A 19,175-nucleotide genomic window follows, 5' to 3' on the forward strand; every position below is an offset into this window, starting at 1 on the left:
AGCGAGAGAGAGAGCGCGAGAGAGAGAGAGAGGCAGAGAGCGAGAGAGAGAGAGAGAGAGGCAGAGAGAGAGAGAGAGAGAGAGGCAGAGCGAGAGAGAGAGAGAGGCAGAGAGCGAGAGAGAGAGAGAGGCAGAGAGCGAGAGAGAGAGAGAGAGGCAGAGAGCGCAGAGAGAGAGAGAGAGCGGCAGAGAGAGAGAGAGAGAGAGAGCGGCAGAGAGAGAGAGAGAGAGCGACAGAGAGAGAGAGAGAGAGCGACAGAGAGAGAGAGAGAGAGAGAGCGAGAGAGAGAGAGAGAGAGCGACAGAGAGAGAGAGAGAGAGCGACAGAGAGAGAGAGAGAGAGCGACAGAGAGAGAGAGAGAGAGCGACAGAGAGAGCGACAGAGAGAGAGAGAGAGCGACAGAGAGAGAGAGAGAGCGACAGAGAGAGAGAGAGAGAGAGACAGAGAGAGAGAGAGAGAGAGAGCGACAGAGAGAGAGAGAGAGAGAGCGACAGAGCGACAGAGAGAGCGACAGAGAGAGAGAGCGACAGAGAGAGAGAGAGACAGAGAGAGAGAGCGAGAGAGAGAGAGCGACAGAGAGAGAGAGAGAGACAGAGAGAGAGCGACAGAGAGAGAGAGAGAGAGCGACAGAGAGAGAGAGAGAGAGACAGAGAGAGAGAGCGACACAGAGAGAGAGAGAGCGACAGAGAGAGAGAGAGCGACAGAGAGAGAGAGAGCGACAGAGAGAGAGCGCGACAGAGAGAGAGCGTGACAGAGAGACAGAGTTCTATTCTCCCTCCATGCTGGGGATGGAGCCATGAAGGAAATGATGCTAGCAGTGGGCTTTGGAGCTCAGTACCCTGCCTCATCCCTAGCAGACAAACCCTGACTGTCTTTACAACTCTCTACTGTTCAGGATGTCTATCTGGGGTAATATTCGTGTGCTGGGACCTCAGCGTGACAGTGAGAAGGTTAGTAGCAGGCAGAGGAGTGTTGACAGTATGGGCATTAGACCGAGACATAGGGCCTCTCTCTGAGTGTGACAGTAACAAGCAGTCTTTCGACTGAGCCCAGGACGGTGTAATTATATAGAGCTCTCTCTAAGAGTGGTGCCAAGTCATCTTCAGCCTCGCTACCACAGCACAGCTGTCCTTGATGAGGGGCGCCAAGCAGTAAACACATTTATACGCACAGCACACACACTCATTTGCACACATATACTTTAGCAACTGTGTTTCAAGATTGCTTATGTTCATGATCTCAAAGCTCTGTTGATTATTCTGTAGTGTGAATTAATCTCTCTCTCATTCCTCTCTGTATGTTTATTCTGACTCATCCTGCCCAGTGTGGACAGTACCAGTGGCAGCGTAGATTCAGTCTTACCTTGCTGTGTTGTACGGCCCTGTGGCTGCTGTGGGAGTGCTGTAGATCATTCTCCAGCCCAGAGCTTAAGGACTCAGCAAAGACCTCTGGCACCAAGGACACATCTGCAAGACACAGCAATTAGCATTAGCATCACATTTACGGGATGATGTTCAGTGTTTTATAGTTACCTGGCTTGGCCATTTAATACAAGCACAGCCAATTGGAATAGTGGTATATATGAAGGAAATGCTGTTGTCCTCGAGGCCAGTGCTGTCACACACCATTTCCTCTGAGATGGGGTGATGATTACAGTTCAGCATCCATCTGCTGACCACATAGCACACACACAGTTCTGTAGTACCAGTGTACCATGCAATCATAGGTGTCTACAGGGAGATGTGGACTAGAACTGCAGCATTCTAAAACATCATCACAGTGAAATGACTCTTCCATTTGTCAGTCAAGGGAACCAATCGAACAGTTCCCTTCGCCTGTTGGACATGGTCTCAGCGGAGAGCTGATGATAATTAACTCCTGTAGCGGTTTTTCTAAAAATCACATTTTGGGAAAGTCACATGGTGCCTCTGGTTAAAGGCACCTGACTGGATTAACTGAGGTCAGATCTGATTACACTAACTGGGTCTGGTAGGGACATCTACCCTTCCTGCCTTCTTCCCTTCCTGCCTTCTTCCCTTCCTGCCTTCTTCCCTTCCTGCCTTCTTCCCTTCCTGCCTTCTAACAAACTCACAGGCTATTGGGAAATCAACTCAGCACATGAGCACAATCAATTGATTTGACCTTTTGATTGGTAGGTAAACACCTGGAGAATGAGGCTTTTCAGAGGCACTTATCAGAGATATGTAGCTGGACAAACCCTTTCCCTACTAAGCATATCTCAAAGCAATATAACATGACACAAAACATTTCACACACCCCAGGAGTCTTGCCTGGTTGTTGTCACACAGTGGTCCTTCTGTAGCTCAGTTGGTAGAGCATGGCGCTTGTAACGCCAGGGTAGTGGGTTCGATCCCCGGGACCACCCATACGTAGAATGTATGCACACATGACTGTAAGTCGCTTTGGATAAAAGCGTCTGCTAAATGGCATATATAGTATATATATATAGTATGGTTCGAGTTGACCTCTCGTCAGCCTGACTGGGATCACACCCCCTCTAGAGGCAGAGGATGAAACTGCAGTCTTGTTGCAGGCCTCTCTCATATCTTATGTACAGTAAGCTGCTTTTATCTCCATCTGAGTGGCAAGCCAGTGGCTACACAGTTTTCGGGTAAGTTGTATTACATGTCATCATCAGTCCTGTAGTGTGAAGTGTTGCCTGGGGTGTTGGTTCAGGATGTTGTCATGACAAATTACTGTCATTCACTCTCTTGTACAACTGTGAGAACTCAACACCCTAACTACTTGAAAGAGAAACTTTCTCAGTTCTCATACGCAGAATAAATGACCTAAAGCATAATTACATGAAAACTCTATCTGTATAAATAGCGTGGTGAGATAATCCCTCAGAGATTCAAATTGCTGCATGAAAATTCATCATCATTTCACTAACGAGCAAAACTATGAAGACAGAACGAAGCGTCACCAGCTAAAGCAATTACACAAACTTCATTTCCACTGTACAAAAGACACTTCTTCAAAGTCATGACACAAATATACAGTAGAGGAAAACATGACCATATATTTTGATACCCAGTCAGGGAAGGGTAAAACTGTGTAGTTTAAAAGACTAACACCTGCTCATACAACTGTGACTGTTTCAGCTAGCTGCATGCGAGGCGTTACTCCACTACCCTGCCTCACTGTGTCAGTCATCACCGGAAACTAAGCCTACGATAGGAAGAGCCCTTCAGTAAAACACCTTCTTATTAAAACACTTCCTCTCTCCCCTGAACATACATGTTCCTAGGCTTAAGACCTTTCTAGACATTTCCACTGCTCATCGGTCTGGCTGACTCTGAAGGATCAATGTGGCTGATGGATTTTCAGGAAGTATAGCCTCTGCTGAGTCCTCAACAACTGGATGCGCCAGTTTTCAGGGAAAATGGAAAGAGACCGTGACGCGACTTCCACTTTTGTGTGTTAACCAAGGAGACACTCCGTCTCAACTCCACATTTACCGAATTGGTTGAACAGTGTAGAAGAGAACCTCCCCAAACAGTTTATTTCTCTCTCCTCTCGTTAAGACCAGTATATAGGGGGATCTAGTTAAAGGGGTTTCTTTTAAGCCTGCTACGTTAGGTTCGAGGAAGTATAACGTATTGGGGCCGATGGGTTTTGAGGAAGTATAACGTATTGGGGCCGATGGGTTTTGAGGAAGTATAACGTATTGGGGCCGATGGGTTTTGAGGAAGTATAACGTATTGGGGCCGATGGGTTTTGAGGAAGTATAACGTATTTTATTTATTTCAATTTTTATTTCACCTTTATTTAACCAGGTAGGCTAGTTGAGAACAAGTTCTCATTTGCAACTGCGACCTGGCCAAGATAAAGCATAGCAGTGTGAACAGAAAACACAGAGTTACACATGGAGTAAACAATAAACAAGTCAATAACATAGTAGGAAAAACATTATCTATATACATTGTGTGCAAAAGGCATGAGGAGGTAGGCAATAAATAGGCCATAGGAGTGAATAATTACAATTGAGCAGATTAACACTGGCGTGATAAATGATCAGATTAACATGTGCAGGTAGAGATACTGGTGTGCAAAAGAGCAGAAAAGTAAATCAAATAAAAACAGTATGGGGATGAGGTAGGTCAATTGGGTGGGCTATTTACCGATGGACTATGTACAGCTGCAGCGATCGGTTAGCTGCTCAGATAGCAGATGTTTAAAGTTGGTGAGGGAGATAAAAGTCTCCAACTTCAGAGATTTTTGCAATTCGTTCCAGTCGCAGGCAGCAGAGAACTGGAAGGAAAGGCGGCCAAATGAGGTTTTGGCTTTAGGGATGATCAGTGAGATACACCTGCTGGAGTAAGTGCTACGGGTGGGTGTTGCCATCGTGACCAGTGAACTGAGATAAGGCGGAGCTTTACCTAGCATAGACTTGTAGATGACCTGGAGCCAGTGGGTCTGGCGACGAACATGTAGCGAGGGCCAGCCGACTAGAGCATACATGTCGCAGTGGTGGGTGGTATAAGGTGCTTTAGTAACAAAATGCATGGCACTGTGATAAACTGCATCCAGTTTGCTGAGTAGAGTATGGGAAGCTATTTTGTAGATGACATTGCCGAAGTCGAGGATCGGTAGGATAGTCAGTTTTACTAAGGTAAGTTTTGCTGCGTGAGTGAAGGAGGCTTTGTTTGCGAAATAGAAAGCCGACTCTAGATTTGATTTTGGATTGGAGATGTTTGATATGAGTCTGAAAGGAGAGTTTACAGTCTAGCCAGACACCTAGGTACTTATAGATGTCCACATATTCTAGGTCGGAACCATCCAGGGTGGTGATGCTAGTCGGGCGTGCGAGTGCAGGCAGCGAACGGTTGAAAAGCATGCATTTGGTTTTACTAGCGTTTAAGAGCAGTTGGAGGCCACGGAAGGAGTGTTGTATGGCATTGAAGCTTGTTTGGAGGTTAGATAGCACAGTGTCCAAGGAAGGGCCAGAAGTATACAGAATGGTGTCGTCTGCATAGAGGTGGATCAGGGAATCGCCCGCAGCAAGAGCAACATCATTGATATATACAGAAAAAAAAGAGTCGGCCCGAGAATTGAACCCTGTGATACCCCCATAGAGACTGCCAGAGGACCGGACAACATGCCCTCCGATTTGAAACACTGAACTCTGTCTGCAAAAGTAGTTGGTGAACCAGGTTTTGAGGAAGTATAACGTATTGGGGCCGATGGGTTTTGAGGAAGTATAACGTATTGGGGCCGATGTGGTTTTGAGGAAGTATAACGTATTGGGGCCGATGTGGTTTTGAGGAAGTATAACGTATTGGGGCCGATGTGGTTTTGAGGAAGTATAACGTATTGGGGCCGATGTGGTTTTGAGGAAGTATAACGTATTGGGGCCGATGTGGTTTTGAGGAAGTATAACGTATTGGGGCCGATGTGGTTTTGAGGAAGTATAACGTATTGGGGCCGATGTGGTTTTGAGGAAGTATAACGTATTGGGGCCGATGTGGTTTTGAGGAAGTATAACGTATTGGGGCCGATGTGGTTTTGAGGAAGTATAACGTATTGGGGCCGATGTGGTTTTGAGGAAGTATAACGTATTGGGGCCGATGTGGTTTTGAGAAGTATAACGTATTGGGGCCGATGTGGTTTTGAGGAAGTATATAACGATGTGGTTTTGAGGAAGTATAACGGGCCGATGTGGTTTTGAGGAAGTATAACGTATTGGGGCCGATGTGGTTTTGAGGAAGTATAACGGTTGGGGCCGATGTGGTTTTGAGGAAGTATAACGTATTGGGGCCGATGTGGTTTTGAGGAAGTATAACGTATTGGGGCCGATGTGGTTTTGAGGAAGTATAACGTATTGGGGCCGATGTGGTTTTGAGGAAGTATAACGTATTGGGGCCGATGTGGTTTTGAGGAAGTATAACGTATTGGGGCCGATGTGGTTTTGAGGAAGTATAACGTATTGGGGCCGATGTGGTTTTGAGGAAGTATAACGTATTGGGGCCGATGTGGTTTTGAGGAAGTATAACGTATTGGGGCCGATGTGGTTTTGAGGAAGTATAACGTATTGGGGCCGATGGGTTTTGAGGAAGTATAACATATTGTAGATGATGGGTTTTGAGGAAGTATAACATATTGTAGATGATGGGTTTTGAGGAAGTATAACATATTGGGGCCGATGGGTTTTGAGGAAGTATAACATATTGTAGATGATGGGTTTTGAGGAAGTATAACATATTGTAGATGATGGGTTTTGAGGAAGTATAACATATTGTAGATGATGGGTTTTGAGGAAGTATAACATATTGTAGATGATGGGTTTTGAGGAAGTATAACATATTGTAGATGATGGGTTTTGAGGAAGTATAACATATTGGAGATGATGGGTTTTGAGGAAGTATAACATATTGGAGATGATGGGTTTTGAGAAAGTATAACGTATTGGGGCCGATGGGTTTTGAGGAAGTATAACGTATTGGGGCCGATGGGTTTTGAGGAAGTATAACATATTGGAGATGGGTTTTGAGGAAGTATAACATATTGGAGATGATGGGTTTTGAGGAAGTATAACATATTGGAGATGATGGGTTTTGAGGAAGTATAACATATTGGAGATGATGGGTTTTGAGGAAGTATAACATATTGGAGATGATGGGTTTTGAGAAAGTATAACGTATTGGGGCCGATGGGTTTTGAGGAAGTATAACGTATTGGGGCCGATGGGTTTTGAGGAAGTATAACATATTGGAGATGGGTTTTGAGGAAGTATAACGTATTGGAGATGATGGGTTTTGAGGAAGTATAACGTATTGGGGCCGATGGGTTTTGAGGAAGTATAACGTATTGGAGATTATGGGTTTTGAGGAAGTGTAATGTATTGGGGCTGATGGGTTTTGAGGAAGTATTTGACTCTCATTAAAAGGACGTCTGTGGTGACTTAATAGGGTGTAAGTGACAAACAGATCATCTAAATGATCTTCTCTACAGACAGAGATAAGCAGAGATAAGCAGAGATAAGCAGAGATAAGCAGAGATAAGCAAACGTAGGGAAGGAAGGGAGGGCTGTAAAAGAGCGAGAGCTGGAGAATTGTCAGCCAAATTCTTTGATCGATGAGTGATGATTATTATTTTGTTTATATAATGTTTATAATAGTAAATGTTATTTCATACAGAAAACCATTTGTTGGCACTTTCCACAGAACCCTACAGCATTTGTCTGATATTCTGGCATCCTTTCAATAATGAAATCACATTGGTGGAGAGAAGCAAGTCAGCGCAACAGCTTGTCGATAGACCATTTCCAGAGAAAGTGTTGGGAGCGGAATCGAGGAAGGTTGGTGGTACCCACACCTACTGATAGTAGGCCCAGTCCTAACACAGTATCTGCCAAGTAGCAGCAATTCTGTGGAAGTGTGACTGACTATATCACCAGCCATCTGCCACAGCCAGGAACACTTGTTGGCAGTGTTGAGTAGAGAGACATGTTGTATGTTTACTGGTCTCAGTGCACGGTAGATATAGTATACATCAGGTGTATTCAACCGGGGATCCGTGGGCCATACTGTAGGGGGTCCTGGGCTTCCTGACGGGTCGCCCCCATGTGGTGAAGATAGGCAAAAACACCTCCAATACACTGATCCTCAACACAGGGGCCCCACAAGGTTGGGTGCTCAGCCTTCTCCTGTACTCCCTGTTCGCCCATGACTGAGTGGCCACGCACACCTCCAACTTAATCATTAAGTTTGGAGACGACACAACAGTCGTAGACCTGATTACCAACAACGACAAGACAGCCTAAAGGGAGGAGGTGAGGGCCCAGGTGGAGTGGTGCAATGAAAATAACATCTCCCTCAACAAAACGAAGGAGCTGATCGTGGACTTCAGGAGACAGCAGAGGGAGCGCAGCCCCATCCGCATCGATGGGGCCGTAGCGGAGAAGGTGAAAAGCTTCAAGTTCCTCGGCGTACACGTAACTGACTATGTGAAATAGTACGCTCACACAGACAGTGTGGTGAAAAAGGCGCAAGAGCGCCTCTTCAACCTCATGAAGCTGAAGAAATTTGGCTTGGCCCCCTCACAAACTTTTACAGATGAACCATTGAGAACATTCTGTCGGGCTGAATCACTACTTGGTACGGCAACTGCACCGTTCGCAACCGCAGGGCTCTCCAGAGGGTGGTGCGGTCTGCCTAACTCATCACCAGGGGCACACTGCCTGCGCTCCAGGACATCTACAGCTGGTGTCACAGGAAGGCCCAAAAGACATCAAGGACCTCAGCCATCCGAGCCACGGCCTGTTCACCCCGCCATCATCCAGAAGGCGAGGTCAGTACAGGTGCATCAAAGATGGGACTGAAAAACATATTTTATCTCAAGGCCATCAGTCTGTTAAATGGACAACACTATCCGGCCTCCACCCAGTACCCTGCCCTGAACTTAGTCACTTTCAATAGCCGGCTACCACCCTGTTACTCAACCTTGCACCTTAGAGGCTGCTGCCCTACGTACATAGACATGGAACACTGGTCACTTTAATAATGTTTACATAATGTTTTATCCATTTCGTATCTATATACTGTATTCTAGTCAAGGCCATCCCTTTCAACTATTGCTGTACATATACTATTCTATCCTACGTATTCTTCAGATATACTACATATTCTATCCACATACTGTCCAAAATGTTTATACTGTACTTAGAAATGTCATTGTTTTTGAAAGAAAAGCACATTTTTGTCCATTAAAATAACAACAAATTGATCAGAAATACAGTGTAGACATTTGTTAATGTTGTAAATTACTATTGTAGCTGGAGACGGCAGATTTTTTATGGAATATCTACATAGGTGTACAGAGACCCATTATCAGCACCCATCACTCCTGTGTTCCAATGGCACATTGTGTTAGCTAAACCAAGTTTATCATTTTAAAAGGCAAATTGATCATTAAAAAACGATTTTACAATTATGTTAGCACAGCTGAAAACTGATTGTGGGTTTGATTATAATCTCAAAATGGCCAGAATCAAATAACTTTCTTCTGAAAATAGTCAGGCTATTCTTGTTCTGAGAAATGAAGTCGATTCCATGTGAGAAATTGCCAAGAAACTGAAGATCACGTACAACACTGTGTACTAATCCCTTCACAGAACAGGACATACTGGCCCTAACCAGAAAAAGGCATATCTCCGACTGGCCAATAAAAATAAATATTAAGATGGGCAAAAGAACAACATTAACAATGTATTTCTGATCAATTTGATGTTATTTTAATGGACAAAAATATGCTTTTCTTTCAAAAACAAGGACATTTCTAAGTGACCCCAAACTTTTGAACGGTAGTGTATATATGCAGTATCGGTAGTGTATATATGGACACACCTACAGGGTTTTCTACATTGTAGAATAATAGTGAAGACATCAAAACTATGAAATAACACATATGGAATCATGTAGTAACCAAAGAAAGTGTTAAACAAATCATTATTCAAAGTAGCCACACTTTGCCTTGATGACAGCTTTGCACACTCTTGGTATTCTCTCAACCAGCTTCAGGAACACATTTCAATTAACAGGTGTGCCTTGTTAAAAGTACATTTGTGGAATTTCTTTCCTTCTTAATGCGTTTGAGCCAATCAGTTGTGATAAGGTGGGGATGGTATACATAAGCTAACCCTACTTGGCAAATGACCAAGTCCATATTATGGTAAGAACAGCTCAAATAAGCAAAGAGAAACAACAGTCCATCATTACTTTAAGACATGAATGTCAGTCAATACGGAACATTTCAAGAAATGTTAAAGTTACTTCAAGGGCAGTCGCAAAAACCATCAAGCGCAATGATGAAACTGGGAGACCCAGTGTTACCTCTGCTGCAGAGGATAAGTTAATTAGAGTTAACTGCACCTCAGATTGCAGCCCAAATAAATGCTTCAGAGTTCAAGTATCCGACACATCTCAACATCAACTGTTCAGAGGAGACTGCATGAATCAGGCCTTCATTTGACTGGTACTGTATTTATACTCCGGACTCCGACATTGCTCGTCCTAATATTTCTAAAATTAATTATTTTACTTTTAGATTTGTGTGTATTCTTAGATATTACTGAACTGTTAGAGACAGAAACAGAAGCATTTCACTACACTCGCAATAACATCTGCTATATACAGTATATATATATATATATATGCCGCTGGCTGCCGGTAACCTGTTTTGACTTGGACATATATTTTTGCTGACACATGGCTAACCAGCTGCTATTAGCTAAAATGTTCTCCTAGCTAATAGGCTATGGTTGAGTTTATACTTCCTCTTCCAATTATGTGGGGAGGTGAAAATAATGAAAAACAATCTACCAAATCTATTAATTTAATACATGTGATTACTTCTCCTTGACATTATCATTCACCTGATAAGACAAGAAAACATGTATATCCTTAACATATGATTGGGGTCCCTGGGCCGCCTCAATGGAGGCCCCTGGACAAGAAAAGGTTGAAGACTCCTGGTATAAAATACTAATCCAAGGCAGACATCAATAAGTTATCTGACTGTGTAATGTAATTGTTGGTGATCGAGTTAGCTTCATAGTAAACCAGCTGATGCTCTGAGATCGATCATACCATTGATGCCAGTTCTTTGAGCCAGTGACCTGAAGCGCAAAGGATTTTCCCACACTGTATAGTTACAGTAATTGTGTTAGAACTGTGAAGTGATGCCTACCAGCCTTTTGGCGAAGACACAGTATTGTGTGTGCGCGTGTGTGTTGTGTGTGTGTGAGGGTGCACAATCTCACCTGTAGTGGACTTGGCATGGTGGTGTGTGTCCAGGAAGTCCTGCAGCAGCTGTGATTGGTTGGACAGTGGGGTCGGAGTCGAGGGGTCAGAGGTTAGGGGTGAGGTGGGCGGTGCGTCCCGTCTGAGGGTCAGCTGGAGGGTCTGCTCAGCAAACAGCTTCTGGATCAGACCCAGGTCCAAAGTGGACACGCCTCGACCGTTCAGAACCACAATCTCATTACCTGGTCTCAGACCTGGGTGAGGAACACACAGTAACACAGAGATATGTAAGTTGTGTAAATAAACTCAGTAAAAAGTTGACAGTCCTCTCACTGTCAACTGCATTTATTTTCAGCAAACTTAACATGTGTAAATATTTGTATGAACATAAGATTCAACAACTGAGACATAAACTGAACAAGTTCCACAGACATGTGACTAACAGAAATGGAATAATGTGTCCCTGAACAAAGGGGGGTCAAAATCAAAAGGAACGGTCAGTATCTGGTGTGGCCACCAGCTGCATTAAGTACTGCAGTGCATCTGCTCCTCATGGACTGCACCAGATTTACCAGTTGTTGCTGTGAGATGTTACCCCACTCTTCCACCAAGGCACCTGCAAGTTCCTGGACATTTCTGGGGGGGATTGGCCCTAGCCCTCACCCTCCGATCCAACAAGTCCCAGATGTGCTCAATGGGATTGAGATCTGGTCTCTTCGCTTGCCATGGCAGAACACTGACATTCCTGTCTTGCAGGAAATCATGCATAGAACGAGCAGTATGGCTGGTGGCATTGTCATGCTGGAGGGTCATGTCAGGATGAGCCTGCAGGAAGGGTACCACATGAGGGAGGAGGATGTCTTCCCTGTAACGCACAGCGCTGAGATTGCCTGCAATGATAAACTCAGTCCAATGATGTGACACACTGCCCCCAGACCATGACGGACCCTCCACCTCCAAATCGATCCCACCCTGGAGTACAGGCCTCGGTGTAACATTCCTTCAGCAATAAACGTCAGTGAAGAGCACTTTTTGCCAGTCCTGTTTGGTCCAGCAACGGTTTGGGTTTGGGTTTGTGCCCATAAGCGACGTTGTTGCCGGTGATATCTGGTCATGACCTGCCTTACAACAGGCCTACAAGCCCTCAGTTCAGCCTCCCTCAGCCTATTGCAGACAGTCTGAGCACTGATGGAGGGATTGTGCATTCCTGGTGTAACTCGGGTTGTTGTTGTTGCCATCCTGTACCTGTCCCGCAGGTGTGATGTTTGGATGTACCGGTGCAGGTTTTGTCACACGTGGTCTGCCACTGCGAGGATGAGCAGCTGTCTGTCCTGTCTCCCTGTAGCGCTGTCTTAGGTGTCTCACAGTACGGACATTGCAATTTATTGCCTTGGCCACATCTGCAGTCCTCATGCCTCCTTGCAGCATGCCTAAGGCACGTTCACGCAGATGAGCAGGGACCCTGGGGGGTCTTTCTTTTGGAGTCAGTAGAAAGGCCTCTTTAGTGTCCTAAGTTTTCATAACGGTGACCTTAATTGCCTACCGTCTGTAAGCTGTTAGTGTCTTAACGACCGTTCAACAGGTGCATGTTCATTAATTGTTTATGGTTCATTGAACAAGCATGAGAAACAGTGTTTAAACCCTTTACAATGAGGATCTGTGAAGTTATTTGGATTTTTACAAATTATCTTTGAAAGACAGGGTCCTGAAAAAGGGACGTTTCTTTTTTGCAGAGTTTATTAATCAAAGTGAAGTGAAGTGAACATACCTTCACTGAAGGCCAGTCCATCAGGCAAAACCTCACTGACAAAGATGCGGCTGTTCCTCTGTCCATCTATGTGCCCTGTGACTGCAAAGCCTAACATCAGAGATGAGAGACAGCGTCAACGATGGCTAGTAGAGTGCAATGACCATATATTTACAAATAGAGCTGAACTAATGATTTATAGGATCTATGAGGCAATGACACACACATACGGTTCCTGTCTGCTAGAGTACAGAACACCTACCAAAGTCTCCAGTGCAGGCAGGTCTCGTCATGTGCAGGGTGAATACATTCATTGGAAACACCTCTAGCTCGTCATACAACTGCACAAAGGAAACAACTCAGTCAGATAACACCTTCACACATAGGTCAGGGATGTTAAACAACTCAAATCCTCTCTGCATTTCCAGTGAAGTATTATGCTGAATAAGGTGTTCTCTCACCAGGTCATGTAGGAGTTCGCTGGGTGCTGGGGTGCGGACCTCTACGTTCTGGGCCACACATCTGTGCAGTCTGAGACAGTGCAGGTTAGGGTCCAGCTGCGTCAACTGTGATTGGGAAACATTATCTGTCAACACCCTGAATGCAGCAATTAACAGCAAATACAACTAGTCTAGACCAGGCACCTGGTCTACACAAAAAGGCATATGATGTGGGATGTGTTCACTGCGGCTCAAAGGTGATTAAGATGAAGTAGCGTCAAGTTTGATGAATAAAGTGTGTGTGTACATGTGTCTGTGCTGTGTGGGTGTGAGAATGAGCTAGCCAGCCATCCCACTGCTGTCACACCCGACACACAGGTCAGAGAGTACATGGCAGTGTATGTGTGTGTGATAGATAGATAGAGATGTATATATATATATATATATATACACCAGACCCTAAGGGCAAGGGCTAGGATACAGACAATGAGACAGCAAAGTAACTGTCGGGAACTGTCTACTGTACAAGCCATTTAAAAAATGGACAGAAGAGCTCTAACAATGGGCATAACACTAAATAAGAAATGAGGGGTTCACAAAAGGCTCAAGAGCATGGGTTGGTCAAATTACTGACAGATTGGAGCTTCTAACATTACTACATTGACAAGAGTTGTTTTTAATAAAAGCAGGCTTAATAAGAGCAAGGTATAACCTCAAGTAAAAGCTTCTCTCATTAAGTACGGTTTCATAACTAAAACTAAATGTTCAGAGCTCTCAGAACCCTAATATTAAAACACTCACTGAGCCTTGACTCTCACCTTGCAGGCTAGGGAGACGACATCAGCCACTGTATGGTCCCGTCTCATAGGCACTTGGACGGCGTGGCTGTCAGGCATGTAAACACAGCCCAGTGTTTCACCTCTGCTCTCCCATTGACCGCCCTCAGGGGGAGCCAGAGAGTAGTGGTTGGCCAGGCTATCCAGTCTCTGACAGGAGGGAGAGAGGGAGAGCAAGAAAATGAGAAAGGGAGAGGAAGAAAAGGAGAAAGAGAGAGCGAGAGAGAGAGAAAGGAAGGGAGAGAAGACAGATCAATAGGTTTCCATTAAACCGATCCAGAAACTGGCAGTGACTCAAAGTTCAGTACAAAGATGTCATGATGTCATGTACAAAGATGTCATGCAATTAGCCATTTAGACATCACAGGACGCAGTTGTTTCATATAATAGCCATCATAATGATGGTGGACACAAGGGAATTGATTACAGGGGTTTATTGGCAGAGTTTTTGAGGAGCGCGTCTAGCCTGGGCGACATCTACACCGATCTACAAAAAGACTGCATCATCATCATCATCATGATGATAATAGGCTCATTTAGTTCGGAGTGCCATCCAGATGATTTCATGTTTAGTGATGGATTAATGGCTGCCTTGACAGGCTCCTTCCTGGAGTCCATCAGGCCAATTATTCCCTATCCACATTAACAATGAGGTTGGGGTTAGTATTAATGCTGGGTTGTCCTGCCACGGGGCCTCAGAAGCAGCAGTATTTGGGTTTTGGTTGCGACTCCATGTCTCTGAAGGGAAAACAGCCACTGCTGCATTAAGGGGTTGTGGGCGATGCCACAGTAACTACACAGACCACAGCTGCTATACAAGGCTCCACATAGCGAGTAAACACTCAAACATGTTTAAAAAGTCACAACCAGCAGAAACAACCAAGGATTCAGCAGCGCTTCAATGAAAACACATCACTAGAGAGTTGCTAGTGGAATAGTGGCGTTTTAGCACATTGATAGACTACAGAGAGTGGTGTGTGTCTCCTGGACTGTCTATGTGTCACAGAGGAAAAACTTGGGAGACATTCTCCCTCAGAGACCAGAGTGAGACTAGGGGACTAAGGTCTCTTTGACTTGGCCTATGTTTGTTGGGCATAAACATATAGTCACACGCGCACACAGAGAGTCTGGCGAGGATACCAAAGTGGCTTTCTGACCGAGGTTGCTGGAAAAACATGGTTGTACAAGAAAACAAGAAAACAGTCATTTCATTTTCCAGCAACATGTCCATCTGGGAAGAGAAACCTGACAGAACGCTGCCAACATAAAGCCTACCAATGTTCTGGCCAACGGGTTGCTCTAAGCTTTGTGGAGACAAGCAACAGAGAGCTGGTTCTTTCACAACTTTCTGTTCACTCCTGTGGGTTAATGAAGTCATGGTTATACTTTCGGAGGGAGAGAAAAATGGTTGTCTTGGGATAAGTTGCATAACCACCCTGCCTGCCTGTCTGTCCATCCAACATGGTGTGATTGGAAAATAACTGCTGTGTTGGCAGTTGGCGACCAGTCTGCCTCTTCACCTCAAGCCAAGTACAGTTTTACATTTTAGTCATTAAGCAGACGCTTATCTATCCAATAGTGAGTACTGGTCCCCCATGAGAATTGAACCCACAACCCTGGTATTGCAAGCACCATGCTCTACCACCTGAGCCACATGGGACTCAGTCATTAATTGACCCAGGCAGGGTTGTAACAGCCTGGTCATCTTTCCACAGACACTGCCAAGCCTCAGCACGCGCCGGCCCTTAACGTACATGTGAGTGTGTATGTGTGAGTGTGTGTGTCAAAACTCAAACCTATACTTCAGACTTTCCTCTCAGACTTTCCTCTTTCTAGCAGTGAACCACCACCTTGAACCATCGTAACCCTCTTTCTAACAGCGAACCACCACCATGAACCTTCATAACTCTTTCTAACAGCGAACCACCACCATGAACCATCGTAACCCTCTTTCTAGCAACGAACCACCGCCATGAACCTTCATAACCCTCTTTCTAGGAGCGAACCACCGCCATGAACCTTCATAACCCTCTTTCTAGCAGCGAGCCACCACCATGAACCTTCATAACACTCTTTCTAACAGCGAACCACCACCATGAACCATCGTAACCCTCTTTCTAGCAGCGAACCACCGCCATGAACCTTCATAACCCTCTTTCTAGGAGCGAACCACCGCCATGAACCTTCATAACCCTCTTTCTAGCTGCGAACCACCACCATGAACCTTCATAACTCTTTCTAACAGCGAACCACCACCATGAACCATCGTAAAGCAGCGAACCACCGCCATGAACCTTCATAACCCTCTTTCTAGCCACCACCATGAACCTTATTAACCCTCTTTCTAGCAACAAACCACCATCATGAACCAAAGCCACCACCATGAACCTTCGTAACCCTCTTTCTAGCAGCAAACCACCACCATGAATGAACTCTTTCTAACAGCGAACCACCACCATGAACCATCGTAACACTCTTTCTAGCAGCGAACCACCGCCATGAACCTTCGTAACCCGCTTTCTAGCAGCGAGCCACCACCATGAACCTTCATAACCCTCTTTCTAGCAGCGAGCCACCACCATGAACCTTCATAACCCTCTTTCTAGCAGCGAACCACCGCCATGAACCTTCGTAACCCTCTTTCTAGCAGCGAGCCACCACCATGAACCTTCGTAACCCTCTTTCTAGCAGCGAACCACCACCATGAACCTTCGCAACCCTCTTTCTAGCAGCGAGCCACCACCATGAACCTTCGTAACCCTCTTTCTAGCAGCGAGCCACCACCATGAACCTTCGTAACCCTCTTTCTAGCAGCAAACCACCACCATGAACCTTCGTAACCCTCTTTCTAGCAGCTAGCCACCACCATGAACCTTCGTAACCCTCTTTCCAGCAGCAAACCACCACCATGAACCTTCGTAACCCTCTTTCTAGCAGCAAACCACCACCATGAACCTTCGTAACCCTCTTTCTAGCAGCAAACCACCACCATGAACCTTCGTAACCCCCACCCATCCACCACCTTCCTTCAGTGGATTAGATGACTGATTAATAGAAACCTTGCTGAAACTAAGACCCAGAAAGACCCAACACGTGCAGAGAACAAACAGGAGACAGCAGTGTGTGTTGAGAGAGAACAGAGGATGAAATGCATGGAGGCATAAATCAATACAGCTTCCTCTCTGACATAAAGGAGCCCAACTCTAAATCAAAATGGACTCCAGGAAATACTTCATCCAACTCCAGGACAGAAAGAGGAATGAGAAATACATCATGACACTTTGACAACAACATTAAAGCTCGTCCTAAAGAAAAGATGTTGTTGTCCCTAGCCACATCAGCCACATGCTATTCTGATGCTGGGTGGAGCAGTTCATGGCTCCAACATTGGCCACATTCACCCTGGTCCCCTAATCTCAGACTCAGTCTCAATACAGAGCTTTGTGTCCAGGGAAATAGTGACGTGAGCCTACCGGATGGATATCCTGCCCTCTCTGTCTGTTCATTTTGACCCCTCATGTCAATCTTTATCTGTCCCATAGATCCCAACACATTAAGGACAAGTTGTTCTGCAGAGAGGAAGAGGAGAGCAGAAGAGCCACAGACACCAGAGGAACAATGCTATATGTGTGAGAAAATGCCAGACAGTCTATTTGTAACTGCCTGACAACATGTTTGTAACCAGCTAATAGCTCCAATGGGTGATCCAAAGGGATTGAAAGTTACTGTATGTTACTGCTCAGATGGTGTGTATTTCCAGTATTCACTCCTCACATTCACACTGATTCTGAGTTTCCATCACATTTACTTCAGTGTTTTCCCCAAAAGGCTCCGACTTTTGTTTCCATCTCCATGGACCGGCACTCATGTCTCACTGGGCCATGGCCTCGGAGGACCTGCTCAGAGTTGGGGCCAAAGCCTGGACATCTGCACTTTTCAGCTGCCATTTAACTGTGAACATGGGTTAACCTTTGTATGGTTGACACCTTCTCACAAAGCAACTCTCTTGATGATGCAGAGGTTGTTGATTCTGCTCTTTACAAGGTGTCAATCATTTACTCCTCCCTGCTCCTGGTCACACTCCTGATGGAAACAATACTCCTGATGGAAACAATAACACTAGAGCTTCTATTAACAAACACTGGCGGCAGATGGAAACAATAACACTAGAGCTTCTATTAACAAACACTGGCGGCAGATGGAAACAATAACACTAGAGCTTCTATTAACAAACACTGGCGGCAGATGGAAACAATAACACTCGAGCTTCTATTAACAAACACTGGCGGCAGATGGAAACAATAACACTGGAGCTTCTATTAACAAACAGCAGATTCTATTAACAAACACTGGCGGCAGATGGAAACAATAACACTGGAGCTTCTATTAACAAACACTGGCGACAGATGGAAACAATAACACTAGAGCTTCTATTAAAAAACACAGATGGAAACAATAACACTGGAGCTTCTATTAACAAACACTGGCGGCAGATGGAAACAATAACACTGGAGCTTCTATTAACAAACACTGGCGGCAGATGGAAACAATAACACTGGAGCTTCTATTAACAAACACTGGCGACAGATGGAAACAATAACACTAGAGCTTCTATTAACAAACACTGGCGGCAGATGGAAACAATAACACTAGAGCTTCTATTAACAAACACTGGCGGCAGATGGAAACAATAACACTCGAGCTTCTATTAACAAACACTGGCGGCAGATGGAAACAATAACACTGGAGCTTCTATTAACAAACACTGGCGGCAGATGGAAACAATAACACTGGAGCTTCTATTAACAAACACTGGCGGCAGATGGAAACAATAACACTAGAGCTTCTATTAACAAACACTGGCGGCAGATGGAAACAATAACACTCGAGCTTCTATTAACAAACACTGGCGGCAGATGGAAACAATAACACTAGAGCTTCTATTAACAAACACTGGCGGCAGATGGAAACAATAACACTAGAGCTTCTATTAACAAACACTGGCGGCAGATGGAAACAATAACACTCGAGCTTCTATTAATAAACACTGGCGGCAGATGGAAACAATAACACTAGAGCTTCTATTAACAAACACTGGCGGCAGATGGAAACAATAACACTGGAGCTTCTATTAACAAACACTGGCGGCAGATGGAAACAATAACACTAGAGCTTCTATTAACAAACACTGGCGGCAGATGGAAACAATAACACTCGAGCTTCTATTAACAAACACTGGCGGCAGATGGAAACAATAACACTCGAGCTTCTATTAACAAACACTGGCGGCAGATGGAAACAATAACACTAGAGCTTCTATTAACAAACACTGGCGGCAGATGGAAACAATAACACTCGAGCTTCTATTAATAAACACTGGCGGCAGAT

At 44.9% G+C, this 19,175-nt stretch overlaps 1 protein-coding gene across 7 annotated transcripts in view; it reads right to left on the minus strand.

Moving 5' to 3' along the window:
• The window catches only part of LOC118362156 (rho guanine nucleotide exchange factor TIAM2-like), a 130,519-nt gene that overhangs the window by 36,995 nt on the left and 74,349 nt on the right, over window positions 1–19,175 (minus strand). For 6 of the 7 annotated variants that reach the window (XM_052486136.1, XM_052486138.1, XM_052486133.1 and 3 more), the window contains 6 exons: window positions 13,770–13,937; window positions 12,973–13,077; window positions 12,774–12,852; window positions 12,533–12,622; window positions 10,785–11,018; window positions 1,364–1,467 (listed from right to left, as the gene is read on the minus strand). In XM_052486136.1, coding sequence (XP_052342096.1) covers window positions 1,364–1,467; window positions 10,785–11,018; window positions 12,533–12,622; window positions 12,774–12,852; window positions 12,973–13,077; window positions 13,770–13,937 — 780 coding nt within the window. Of the gene's footprint in view, window positions 1–1,363; window positions 1,468–1,626; window positions 2,023–10,784; window positions 11,019–12,532; window positions 12,623–12,773; window positions 12,853–12,972; window positions 13,078–13,769; window positions 13,938–19,175 lie in introns of those variants that run through there. The other variant, XM_052486140.1, reaches the window with a different exon arrangement.

Source organism: Oncorhynchus keta, chromosome 29 (assembly GCF_023373465.1).
Source record: "Oncorhynchus keta strain PuntledgeMale-10-30-2019 chromosome 29, Oket_V2, whole genome shotgun sequence".
Taxonomy (NCBI): domain Eukaryota; kingdom Metazoa; phylum Chordata; class Actinopteri; order Salmoniformes; family Salmonidae; genus Oncorhynchus; species Oncorhynchus keta.